Raw genomic sequence first — 13242 nt, 5'->3', positions numbered from 1 at the left:
ATACCGAAGAAGTAAATTTAGGATGTTAATTACTTCACTTAACTTGGGTCTATATATCCCTTAATGTGCTCTCAGCCAAAAAGGATTTAAACAGTTGTACAAAATTTTGGAAATGTAATGATGAATTAGTTCTTTGCTGCATCTACACAGTTCCAGATGCCCTGCATAAATTCGTGTGTAAGACTGCATAGCTGGCCATCTGAAAAACTAGTTACAGGTAAACAGTCTGTTCTTACTAGTGTAAGCTGCTGAATGAACCAAGCCAGACCTTATGGAGTGCTTTTCTTTCGCTTTGGCACAAGCTGCCAGGCTAGAAATGCCCATTCTCTTTATAGGCTGTTGTTGCTTTTTAACACAGCCATTTGAAAAGACTGAGACAAAAAGTTCATGAAGCAACTGACATTTCAGGGCTGTTCTAATGAATATGGAAGTGTACTGAACCATTTTGTAGCTACTGCTGTCAAAACATTCCAGGGAGGAGCACAATTATGAAAAAACAACCACTTTAATTAGACAACTGCAAGCACCTCAAACAATTGGTTATTTGTTACAACACAGGTTTTTTTTTCTCACAATCTAGGTATTGCAAAGGCATGTGAATAAATTTAAAATGGACAAAGTCAAGAAAAAGTGGCACCATAATTAATGTGTAAAACCAAGAAATAAATTTACATTCATTCCAATGACTTCTAAAAGAGGCTAAAATACACCTCCATATTTTACATTCTAAAATCTGTATTGCCTATGAGTTCTCTTTTGGAATCTACTTAGCTTTTTTTTTTTTAATACGAAAACACTTAAAATTTTGTGTGCAACTTACAGAGGAAAATAGTTCCTCAATATGTCAATTTATGGGGAAAAAAGAAGCTAGTGCAATTTGTTTTAGAAACATGTAAAGCTATGTATGGAAGGTGCACGGTCTTTCATTGTAAAGTAAATTTTGCATCAATTGTATTCTTCCTTTTCCTTAAGTGGAGCACTTTTTTTTCATCCAAGGTTAATCTGCACAAAAAAATGCTGCCCACACTCTCTTTGAATTTTTGTGCCTAGCACATCCATATGAAAAAGCAGCGCCCTCTTACCATGCCATTCCCTCACAATGGTAAAGCAAATGACACCTCCTTAAAAGCATTTAAAATTAGATATATTTTATCCTTTGAAGACTCAGCCTTCCTTTAAAGTGCTTCCTGGAGAATGCAATCTTGTAAATCAGAGCCAGGTCCTTTCCAAATCCAACAGGGGCACTGCTATTGCAAGGAAAGTTTAGGCAATCCCTGAAGCAGTTTGAAATCCTCTACATGCATTTTGTATACTACAAGTCACTCTCAATTTAGTAGCTTTACTCTTGACATTTGTGTCCCCATCCCATTTTTAATGGAAATAAACATTTACAGGGTGCATTTACATACACTATTTTACAAGAACAATGTCCCTTTTCCCAAAGATAAAATTGTACATTTTCTCAATTCTGACTTGATAAATGTCTCACACTTGTAAATTATATAATACTCAGCTAAAATATTTTCCATAAATAGTTACAAAACCTGCCAAAACACATGAGGGGAGAATAAAGGATGATTTGTTCAAAAAGTTGATGTCTGAATGCCACACAACACAAGAAACAATGCTTAAAGACACATTAGTAGGTGTTTTCTGCAGAGTCAGTAAAACTACTAGCTGAAGACAAAAAGACTATTCCTCCTCCCAAGAACACAGTGCACAAAAAGCAAAATGTCAAACAGTACCTCAAAGCATAAAAGGAAAAAAAAAAGTCTGGAGTTAACACCAGGTCATTTATGATCCTGTTAAGAGAATTTGTGACAGTCACCATTTAAGTCTGATGTAAGGGAAAGTGGGTGCTGGCCCTGTGTTATATCTGTAGATTTTGCTAAGAATTCAACCAAGGGTGCCTGAGGCATTCACCAGCTGAGGCCCGTTTCTCTGGAACCATTTCTAACATAGGAATCAGGAAATCTGTAAACTCTGCCGCGTCTTCCTGAGGCCAGCCATACTTCTCCACCAGAACATCAAAGAGGCTCCAAGGTTTCAGTTTGGTAATGTGTCTAAGTTCGCCTGCATTTATTTAAAGAAAGAGGAAAAGAGAGTTACTGGCAGGATATTACAAGGCATCTGTTGATCTTAGACTTGATGTCTGCAGAGTAACTGTACGAAGGTTTTAATTTTTCAAAGTGTTGTAAAGATGCTTGCATGGAGACACAAAGAAATAGATACAGATATGACATTCATTTGGCTTTATAACGCATCCTATATGCAATGTTTTGGAACATGGCAATGCTTTTAAAACACTTTTTTTTCTAAAAAGACACACTACACACTACTAAAAAAATCATAATTTGAAACACTTCTGATGTGCATCTGATGAAGTAGACTGAGTCTACAATGGCTTACATAACAGACTTGTTTCTCCCAGTTAGTCTCAAAGATGCTACAAAAAGTATGCAATACAAAGAATTATACTGGAGAATTAGAACTTGCAAAGTGCAACACAGAAAACCTTAGAGCCTTACAGTATGAATGTAAAATGTATGTAGTGCCATCTGGTGAAAGTGCAGCTGTATGTTTAGACACCTGCAAAGAGCTATCAGTCAAACAACTACTGTACATTTAATCATTGTACAAATTTCTGTAAGACTATGAAAGCAATTTCCTCACACACCAGTCATGTCATTCACAGGAAATAACCTCTGACCCTGCGGAGTCTCTTGAATCCATGAGTTTCTAGCTTTCTGTTAGCAACTCAGTTACCATTCTGCTATTACAGCTGCAACCTGATACACACTTACCTGGGAGTTAACAATACTAGATCCAATGGTACCTATTTCTGAATATATGACTATATACTACTTCAAACTACTCTACACGTCTTTCCAGACATTAAAAAAGGGAATAACAAAGCACTAAAATGACAGTAGTCTGACTACAAGGTGACAAATTACATCCTTGTAAAAGTGTTTTAAAACCAAATGAATTGGCATGTGGTGTGCATTGTAAACAACTACAGGCACAAAAAAGTAACACGCACAAAAAACTCCACAAAATGGAGGACCTGAATACCAGAGGTAGGATTCAAAATAGATATGAAACGTGGAAAGGAGCTGAATGAGCCAAGTCCCTTGAAAAGACAGAATATTCCCTCCTCCTCATCACACACATTCACGTGCCCCTTGCTTTCAGCAAGTCATTATGGAAATAAAGCATTTCTCCTTCTTTTCTCATGCCTGACCTCTCTCAGTTCTGCCAGTGATGAAATACAATGAACAGAAATGGCTCCTCTAGGTAGAGCTGTATGACAGAATTCAACATCCTAAAAGATACAGCACTATTTCCACATGCCTATTACAGAGTAAGATATATAAAAGAAGAGAGAAATCCAGGCTGCTCAGAACAAGCAAGCCACAAGATGGCAATGTAGAACTAAGAACCAATTCCCCAGAGATGGTGGTTTTGTTTTTGAGGTTTGTTTAAAAAACAACACTTTTTAACTCGCATTAAAAATATCACAACTGGGATACTTATTTTGAGGAAATCAAGAACTCAAAAGAAACCAAGAATACATAGTTTTTGTGGGGTTTTTGGGCTATGTGGCCATGTTCTAGAAGAGTTTATTCCTGATGATTCGCCAGCATCTGTGGCTGGCATCTTTAGAGAATGCGTGCCTGGAAGCATTCTCTGCCAGCATTCTCTGAAGATGCCAGCCACAGATGCTGGCGAAACGTCCGGAATAAATTCTTCTAGAATATGGCCATATAGTCTGAAAAACCCACAAAAAACTATGGATGTTGGCCATGAAAGCCTTCGACTTTACAAACCAAGAATACACTTGGTTATAATTCTTATTTTTTACACCCTTTCTAACAAAATAGCCCATGTTCTGCTAGTTTATCTGATACCTTATTAAATAATTTGATTCAAAGCTTAAATAAGCCTGTTTATAAAACAGACCAAGTCAGACAAATCATATCCAAAAGGGAATATTTTGGTCTTGATCTCTTTCTCTGTGTTGCATGGTCTATAAAGAAAATCATGATCTCCTATTTATCATCTCCCTCACTCCCCCAATGCTAGGATCAAAAAGAAAGAGAGGGCTTAAAGAAAGAGAAGAAGGCAGAAAAGATCTAATGTACTGGCTAAAATAAAATTATGAGGTCTTCCATTGAGACTTTGTTCCCCAACTGATTAAGTAGACTAAGGTAAGGTAAGAGCCATTATTTAAGGCCCTCCCTCTAAAATATGATGCTGCTGATCAAACTTGAAAGAACCACAACATTTTTACGGACGAGTTCCGTCTGCACATTCTGACAGATAAGCTTGGTCCAGTGTTCTCAGAAAGTGCTGATCCCTTGATGTAGGACAGAACAACCTCCAGACTTCTCTTTGCGCCTTACACTCTCAGCACTGGGATGTGCACACTTTGCCCCAAACACCTCTGTTTGAATTCTCATGATAAACCTAGTTTCTACACCAGAGCTTGCACAGCTAGGTACAATACAACAAAGCCACCTGTGTACAGCTCATCCTTTAGGAACAGCTAATCATTTTTCAGCCAGCCAGTTACTAAAATAAATGGTAGCTTTGGCTGCTAAGCCAATAATAATAATAATAATAATAATAATAATAATAATACCACCACCACCCTGCTCTTCAGCCAAAAGGCTATCAGAGCAGCTTCAGTATCACCTGAACATTCAATATACACGCAAAGGACAAATAAAAACATCCTCAAGGTTCTCCCACAAACTTATGGAAAATGATGACTGAGAGAGGGAGCTTATTCCACATTTTCTTATTTATTTGCAAAAAAGCTGATAACACATTCCCCAATGGGTACATCCACCAATAAATCTTGAACTGAATGACAGTACATGTGTGCTTTAAGCATTTCTCTAACATATTGAGCCTTGTGCTCCATATGATAGCCAGGGAGATTTTGCTAACAGCAGGGAGGGAGGCTTTTTTTCTCCCTTGCTATTTTGCTTTACAAAATACTTAAGTATCAGCATTTCCTAATATTTTTAAAGCCTATCATCTATAGTTCAAAAAGGAGGAACCAGCAAGGAATTCAGGAGACACTGCTGTTGTTTTCTAACAACGTATCTCTTGATTATTAGGGTCTATATGTGCTCTACATAACTCGATTTCACCAACACATCACAGGATGCCAACAGAAAAAAGATATAGGAGATCTGAGCACATCTAATACAACACTGATTTATCCAGAGGACATGTATACAAAGCCTTCTAGATATAACTATAACCCAGGATGAGAGTCCTCAGGACCTAAGGCCAAATATGACCTTCCTTACGTCCCAAACCATGTCAGTGGCATTTTCAGATGACCATACCTCTCTCTCCTGTTGTTCAACAGCTTCCCAAGATGTGCACAGGTTTGTTTGTTTTTTGCTCTATTCTAAAATTTTGACATGTTTCTCCTAAGAGCTGACAGACAGATCAACACTTTGGTTCCACCTGTTTTCCTCTGGCCCTACACATCACAAGAATGCAACTCACAAGAACTTTTCTGAAACAGAATCCAATTGTTATACTGAAAGGGATTTCCCACCTGTACTATAGCCTTAAAAGTGTTGTAAATTATCAGAAGTAGGGTAAGGGCTGCACTGATTGGCCTCATTCCTTTCTCGGCAGCCTAATTCATGCTGGGTACTAAATCACACAGATACATTGTCCATGGGAAGCAGGTTCCCTTCAGTTTGCAAAGGGTGGCAGAATGAATTCTCAAGGAGGCAACAGCAGGTGTGGAGATCAAAAAAGTGGCCTATCATCCTTTTCTCATGATGTTAATGGTATGAGTGGTTAACATCCATATAATAATAATAATAATTTGTTTTATTTATATACCGCTATTCCAAAGATCATAGCGGTGAACAGCAAGTAAGCTAATTAGCAAGTAAGCTAATTTGCCCCCAACAGTCTGGGTACTCATTTTAGCGACCTCGGAAGGATGCAAGCCTGAGTCGAGCTTGGGCCCTTTTGCTGGTCTTGAACTCGCAACCTTGTGGTTTCGAGTGAATGGCTGCAGTACAGGCATTTAACCACTGCGCCACCAGGGCTCCATATAGGGCTTGTCAAGCATTTTTGAGGAAAGACTATTCAGAAAGGCAGTATAAGGCATTGGCGTATCAAACTATGATATAATTCTAGCATTAGTTTCTTCTTCAGCATAACAGTAGAATGTACTTCTTTTGTCCCTGGAATCTGCATAGGTTTTTCTCTTTTGATTTCTTCTTTTGATCTAAGCTCCAGAGATTTGCTATCATTATTACTATTCTAATAATAATAATAATAATAATAATAATTTGTTTTATTTATATACCGCTATTCCAAAGATCATAGCGGTGAACAGCAAGTAAGCTAATTAGCAAGTAAGCTAATTTGCCCCCAACAGTCTGGGTACTCATTTTAGCGACCTCGGAAGGATGCAAGCCTGAGTCGAGCTTGGGCCCTTTGCTGGTCTTGAACTCGCAACCTTGTGGTTTTGAGTAAATGGCTGCAGTACAGGCATTTAACCACTATAGATTCTACATTCTATAGAAGGAAGGAAGACAAAACTATATCTTATATATTTCCTTTTTGCTTTAGTGTTGCCAGTAAAAAAAATAGAAATCAGATTACTGATTTCATATAGAATAAATTAATCTCCAGGCAGTATACAGTATTCCACATATAGTCAGAGGCAACAATGAACACTACTGTGGCGACCCTATACCAAAGACAACTTTTAAAAATTTAGGCTCCCTCTTCTTCTTAAAAATAGAAATCTCACATGTACACAACGTCTTTAATATGTTCCTAAAAATCAAGAAGACTCTTCATTATCCATTTTTTTTAGAAAGTGTTCAGTGTCTTCTTTTTGAAAGAGCTACAGTTTAAATTAGGTTTGCAGAAACACTGTTACCTTTTTTGGTGAAAAACTCCTTGGAATATTTCCCCAACATAGCGTATTTTCGAGGGATTTTTCCCAGCAGTTCAATGATCAATGCTATGTGATCTGCATTGGAGAACATTTACAGCAAAACAGAAACATACAACAGTTTAATCAATACATTGCATGCACACACTAACGTTGGCCCGGTGCAGACAGAAACAGATTACTCCTTCTTGAAAATGCAGTATGTTATTAAATGATGGGATGAGGGCTGTTCACATTTCTGGCAATTTATTTTGCCAAAAGAAACAAATCAGGAGGTGACTGCTCTTTTTAAAAATTGTTTTGCAAAGAGAGATTACATGTCTCATCACCTGGGGATATGTATTTTAGTGGTTCACCCTGCAACCAAGCATACTGCCAATCCACTTCTGTCTGCCTCACGGTGCCTTTCAAAAAGAAGAGGTACTACCTCTGCGATTGAAGAATTCCCGAGAATATTTTCCAGATAGAGCAAAGTGCCTTGGGATATTGCCTAGCAGCTCTATGATGTGTGCTATGTGGTCTATGAAAGAGAGAAAAAAGGACACAGGAATGGGAAGGGCAGGGAAAGGATGGGATAAAAGAAGAGGAAAGAAAATGGAATTAGTTTAAAAATTCGAAGAAGTTCCAAACACAACGTTTGCAGAAAACCCATGCAGAGGTTTCCAGGACCAGCAGAAATCTGGCATCATTAGTAGCACTTGCAAAGGAAAACCAAATAACAATGCCCACATTATTACCACAGACTGCAGAGAACGTTACAAGCAAACAAGCATGGAAAATGGACAGGAACACAGATGGAAGCAGGAGTTAATTCTGGCTGGTTTGCTTTTCATTTAATGATCAGCTGTCATAAGCAAAATGAATGTTCAGCATTCTAAACACCCAGCCTGATGTCAAGGGATGCATCCACACCATGTCAAGTTTTGTTTCTAAAGTGCACTCATGTTTCAGTGTTGCCACACAGATGCAAATCTTACAGGGCAAGACAGGAGGCTATTCCCTTCAGGGCTTAGGGAAGGAGTGTATCTGCAGAAAGGAGGCAGCCCACCTACTGCTACAGATGGGGACTTTAAACTAAAGAGGAAAAAATGTGGTGTTTATATTTTGAAATTAAAGCATTTTCATCAGCAACCAACCATGGTGAACAAACCAACCATGTCTCTTCATGTTCCCCTGCATAGATATGTAGGCACATGGAAATATTTGAATGTTGAAAAGACACATACCCTCATCTCTGGAATAGTCTTCACCAGAATGTGGTTCAAATAGATAATCGCCAGTCGCAAGCTCAAACGCCTAGGATAAAACAATGTATTTATGGAGGATTCATATGGGATAAATAAAACTTTTTTAAAAAACAGACCTTCTCACCTGTAGAAGGAATTATTTTAAACAAGTATGTGCCTAGGTATAATGCGCAAATGATGACAGAGTAATTACAGATTCTCTCTTGGAATGCTTAATAGCTCAGTGGACAGATTCAATTGCTAGGTTGGTTTCTTAAATGCTACCTTAGGCACACCCAAAAGTTTGGATATGCCCAGCAGGACAGTTTTTCTTTGACATACAGGCCACCATGCTATTTCGTAATTCCTTTTCAAAGGCTGCTTGAAAGATATTATTCAAAAGAACACAAATCTAAAGTCATCTCGGACACAAAAATTAATTATGCTGGTTCTTCTAGCAGAGCCCTACTACAACCTGCAAGGCAGCAAGGCTCAAAAAAGTCTAGAGCCTGAAATCCAGGCTCACCCTGTACTAGTCTAAGCTTAGTAAAAGTATTCAGTGGTGCATGGTGATTTCTCTATCCAACACAGTGTTGCACAATAACATTGTGCAATTATCCCAAGGTGGGCCACTTCAGGTAATATGCATGAAATAGTTGAAATGTTTTTTTCCCGGCAGAGCACATTTTCCTCTTGTCTACTAATGTTTGAGATAGCAAAAAATAAAGAGATTTTCCACACAGGTTAATAGTTACCCTATAGAAATACAAACGTTTTAAACAATGAATAATAATAATGTTGTTGTTGTTGTATACCTTGAAGTTGGCTCTGGCTTATGGGGACCCAAGGCAAATCTACTGAGGGGTTTTCTTTGCAAGATTTATTCAGAAAGGGTTTAGCATGACTGTCCCCTGAGGCTGAAAGGATGTGACTTGCCCAAAGCCATCCAATGGGTTTCCATGGCTGCACAGGGATTTACCCTGGTCCCCCAGAGTCCTACTTCCGCACTCAAACCACACTGTGCATATGGATGGACAACTCTATATGATAGAACTATTAGAATAATGAGAGTCTTCTGCTATTATTTTTGTGCACATGACCTTACGTTAATATGGACTCATTTTTAAACAACTATAAAAACTGTAGTCCAAACTTCTGTTTGCACAGTGGTTAACCAGTTGCCTATGGGAGGCCTACCAGGAGGGCCAAAGTACAACTGCATCCTTTGTGTTCTGAGATGTTGGAAACTAAAGCCTACAGGCTGACTACTTCCAGGGAAAGGAGACTTCTGTTCCAATAAGCACAATTTCCCAAGTGGTGGATCTTTATAGCTGTGTTAAACATAATTAGAGGCTGAGTTTTCCTTTGAGGATAAAATATGGGACACAAAATTTGAAGAAAAGTATGAAAGGATGAATCACCCTATACAGATGGGTCAAAGAAGAACATCTGAAGGCGGTACAACTCCTACAATATTCTGGAGGGCCAGCATGGTATAGCAGTTTGAATGTTGGACTAAGGCTCCTTGAGGCTAGGGTTCAAATCCCTGTTCAGCCACAGAAACCCACTGAGTAACTTTCTCAGTCTTAGAGGAAAATAATGGAAAAATCTCTTCGGAATAAATCTTGCCAAGACATTCCCCATGATAGGGTTTCAATAAATCAGACAGATTATACAGTTTATTCCTGACAACCAAATACAGATTATAGTCAACTCTGGTTTCCCTTCAGATCACGTCAATCTTTCAATAAAGCAGAGTGAACTTGAGTCACTTATTATCAACAACAACAATATTCTTCTGTCTTGGAAAACTTCTTCAGAGTTAAAATTACACTTGAAAACTTAAGTACTTATCTCCTAACTGTCTCTTTAGCTACAAAATAATACATAACAAATCTAACAGTCAATAAATTATTTTTAAAATGTTTTGTACTATAAGAGTTACAACTATTTTTATTGTTTGGTGATTCTTTTTATATATGTTTCATAACTCCCATTACAAAGTGATACTAATGCTGACTAAATCTATTTTACACTTTATTTTTGAATTTATGTCAATCAGTGTTGGTTTTACTTTGTGAGTCTCTAATAGTTTGTTGCACCTTTCTATAAAAATTGAAGAGGCTATGTTCTCTGCTTTAATTAAAAGTTAGATGACAGATGTTTGATAATATGGCTGGATATCAGAAGAATCTTTGAACACACTGGTGTACGTCTTTTTGAGTTCTGTTAGCGAAAGCTAGAAGCATACTGTGCAATTAAATAAGAAACATCAAATAGATCTATAAGTTACAAGTGCTGTCATTAATAAATAAATGGGTATATTTTAATCATTGTGACATAAGCAGAGGCTGGATGGCCATCTGTCGGGGGATGCTTTGATTTGGCAGGAGGTTGGACTGGATGGCCCTTGTGGTCTCTTCCAACTCTATGATTCTATGATGCCACCTGATCAGGATATGCAAAAGTTCTGGGATGTTACCAAGATTAAATGGATTTGTATATTTTTGCTTGAAACAAAAGAAACAATATAGTATGTGTTGATTAGCTCTGCAGTTTTAATATTTGTGCACAGTTTGGCTCCATGTTTGAGGTTTTCCTATTTTCTTTTTTTACTTAATATGAAGGTTTAGAGAAAAAGCTTAGTTGGTGTGTGCCTCAGGCAGCCCTAAGGTGAACATTAACACAGAGGTTTAAATTTTAAATTAAGATTTGTTCAGAGTGCAACTTTATCAAATTCACCCAATGGGTTTCCATGGCCAAGTAGGAATTCAAACTCTGATCTCCAGAATCATAATTCAACACTTAAACCACTACAACATGCTGGCTCAGGGTGTGAGTGTATGGAAATGATCTTTGGTTCCTCCTCCTCCTCCTTGCAATCGCTCCCACCACACATGTAGAGCAGCTTCTTCTGGTTTAAGGCGGCTGCATGTGGGGCTGTGAGGGGCCATGCTGCCATCAGCAAGCGGCAGGAACAATTGCGAGGAGGAAGAGGAAAGCGGTGAGGTGGTGGCGGCAGCTGGAACAGCACTGAGTAGGAACTTGAGCATCTGCAGATTTTGGTATCCTCAGGAGGCAGTCTGGAGCACATTATTTCATTATTTCATTTACTATATCAGCATAGCACTTTATACTAATTACCTTATAACTGATTCAGCTATTATGTTTGGGGTGTGTGTGTGTGTGTGTGTGTGTGTTGTCATTCACTGGAAGTGCAGGTTTGTCTTGCAATTGTGCTGTTTTCTGAAAGTGTGATGGGTTTAGTGTGTGTGTGTGTGTGTGTGTGTGTGTTTATCCACAGTTGTTTGGGCTAATAAACTGCAATCAATCATGTTAGATGAGCTAAATATAGAATATGAAATTCCAGTTATTCTTCTTAAAGAGCTAAAGAGTTTGCATGAACCAACTCTAGTGCTCAGAAGAACAGGCTAATAAATACACTGCTAAGCTTGTTTCTGTTTTAGAAAATTCCCTGCTTCTCAATCAGATGCAAGTACAAGGAGTCAAGGCAAAATGCGGTAAGTTGCCTGTGTCCACAAACTCACATCTATCCTTTTGTGAAATAAAATCCTCAACTAATTGTTCAGAACTGGATTTTCTTCCTCAGCTTTAAATGGAACCAATAAGTAATGCAGAGAGTGATAGAGTGAAGTTGAATCTCAGCAAAGAGGGTAAATTAAACACTTCTCCTAAGGTACATGACCTTTAAAAAATTAGTATTATTTCAAGTGCATGATTATTTTTTTACCAAAAATGAGGGAAGTATATGCTATTTTTTTACATTTTAGAAATATTCCAATAAAATAATATCCACATAAAGATTTGAATGTGTTTGAATATAATATTTAAACCAAACATGCTATAGCAGATAAAATTATTTGGAGCACTGAAGAATTTTCTTGAAACCCTCATCAGAGCTTTATACTTAATTTATTTTCTATGCAATCTACAGACATCCCTTTGCTGTCGAGATTATGTATCTTTTTTTTAAATGGGAACCAGTTAAAGAAAATATTTAATAGTAATTATATAAACACCAGGATTTCTATTACTTTATATTGGGTTAGAAATCTCCCAAAATCTTATTGCTGTGTTGGTTTCCTAAGCCTTTTCAAGAGCTAATGCTTGCATAGGCTGAGGATCTGCATTTCCAGCTCCCAGGCACTTGCATAAAGATATCATCATGGACACAGGTATGGAGGTATCTGTGCCCCTCTCTGTTCTTCTCAAGAAAAGACTATATAAAGTATCTATGGCAAAGCAGTAAGTCAGAGACATTCAGCTGCACCCTCTCTATACCTCACCATTCTAGAAAAATATCACTTCTCTAACATTTTGTATCTTAAATGTTCTTTTTCATATCTATTAATAAAAATATATCAGCCCAGAATATTTATTCTGTCTATCCTCCCAATTGTCAGTGAATACCAATGAATGCACAATGCAAGAATAGGAGTTTGATGGTAGAGCTGGGATCATTACAATTACTTGTCCTGGCTCCAATCCAGAAAGCATGAATGAAGACAAGGAATGGAATCACAGGTCTCATTCTCATTCCCAGCAGTATTACTAGCCAAACTACTGGCAGCTGTAGTGGATTCCTGTACATCATGAATTTCCAGCTGGTGTAATGACATACCACACAGTGCTTGCTCAGTCCTTTCCCAATGGAACATTTATTCTCCTGTCTCTTTAATGAGTAAAACACAGCTTGATAAAATAATAGGGGCTTAGTCAATGACAGTGTAGTTTCCAATACATTCAGCCAGACAGAGAGAGGAAAGACAGACCCACAATGTGATCCTGCTCCCTAAAATCAGGGACAAATATCAGTCAACCACTGTCCTATGTTCAATTCATAATACACATTTTTATGTGGAAAGTGCACTTTTAAAGGTTTCCATTTTCCATGCACATCTATATAGAAGCTCTGATGACATCATTACACTCAACCACAAATTCAACATTTTGGTGATCCATACACATTTTGTTTATCCCAGAATATTTCTGTCCATCTGATCATAATATATATACCAGCTCCCTAGGTGAGTTTATTTGATGTGT

The 13242-nt window shown here is 37.8% G+C and overlaps 1 protein-coding gene across 7 annotated transcripts in view; it reads right to left on the bottom strand.

Annotated features, from left to right (window-relative positions):
* Nucleotides 1–486: 486 nt before the first annotated feature.
* SRPK2 (SRSF protein kinase 2) overlaps nt 487–13242 on the bottom strand; it is a 124256-nt gene continuing 111500 nt past the window's right edge. For 4 of the 7 annotated variants that reach the window (XM_089524550.1, XM_089524554.1, XM_089524556.1 and 1 more), the window contains 4 exons: nt 8176–8245; nt 7377–7469; nt 6935–7027; nt 487–2073 (listed from right to left, as the gene is read on the bottom strand). In XM_089524550.1, the coding sequence (XP_089380676.1) occupies nt 1889–2073; nt 6935–7027; nt 7377–7469; nt 8176–8245 (441 nt within the window). In that variant the 3' untranslated portion in view covers nt 487–1888. The remainder of the gene's footprint in view (nt 2074–6934; nt 7028–7376; nt 7470–8175; nt 8246–13242) is intronic. The other 3 variants (XM_089524552.1, XM_089524555.1, XM_089524553.1) reach the window with 2 other exon arrangements.

The sequence above is a fragment of the Sceloporus occidentalis genome, unplaced genomic scaffold (genome assembly GCF_023333645.1).
Source record: "Sceloporus occidentalis isolate IW3139 unplaced genomic scaffold, rSceOcc1.0.p SCAF_5, whole genome shotgun sequence".
Classification (NCBI taxonomy): domain Eukaryota; kingdom Metazoa; phylum Chordata; class Lepidosauria; order Squamata; family Phrynosomatidae; genus Sceloporus; species Sceloporus occidentalis.
The sequence above is the reverse complement of the archived record's forward strand: the minus strand, read 5'-3'. Positions and strand labels throughout refer to the sequence as shown.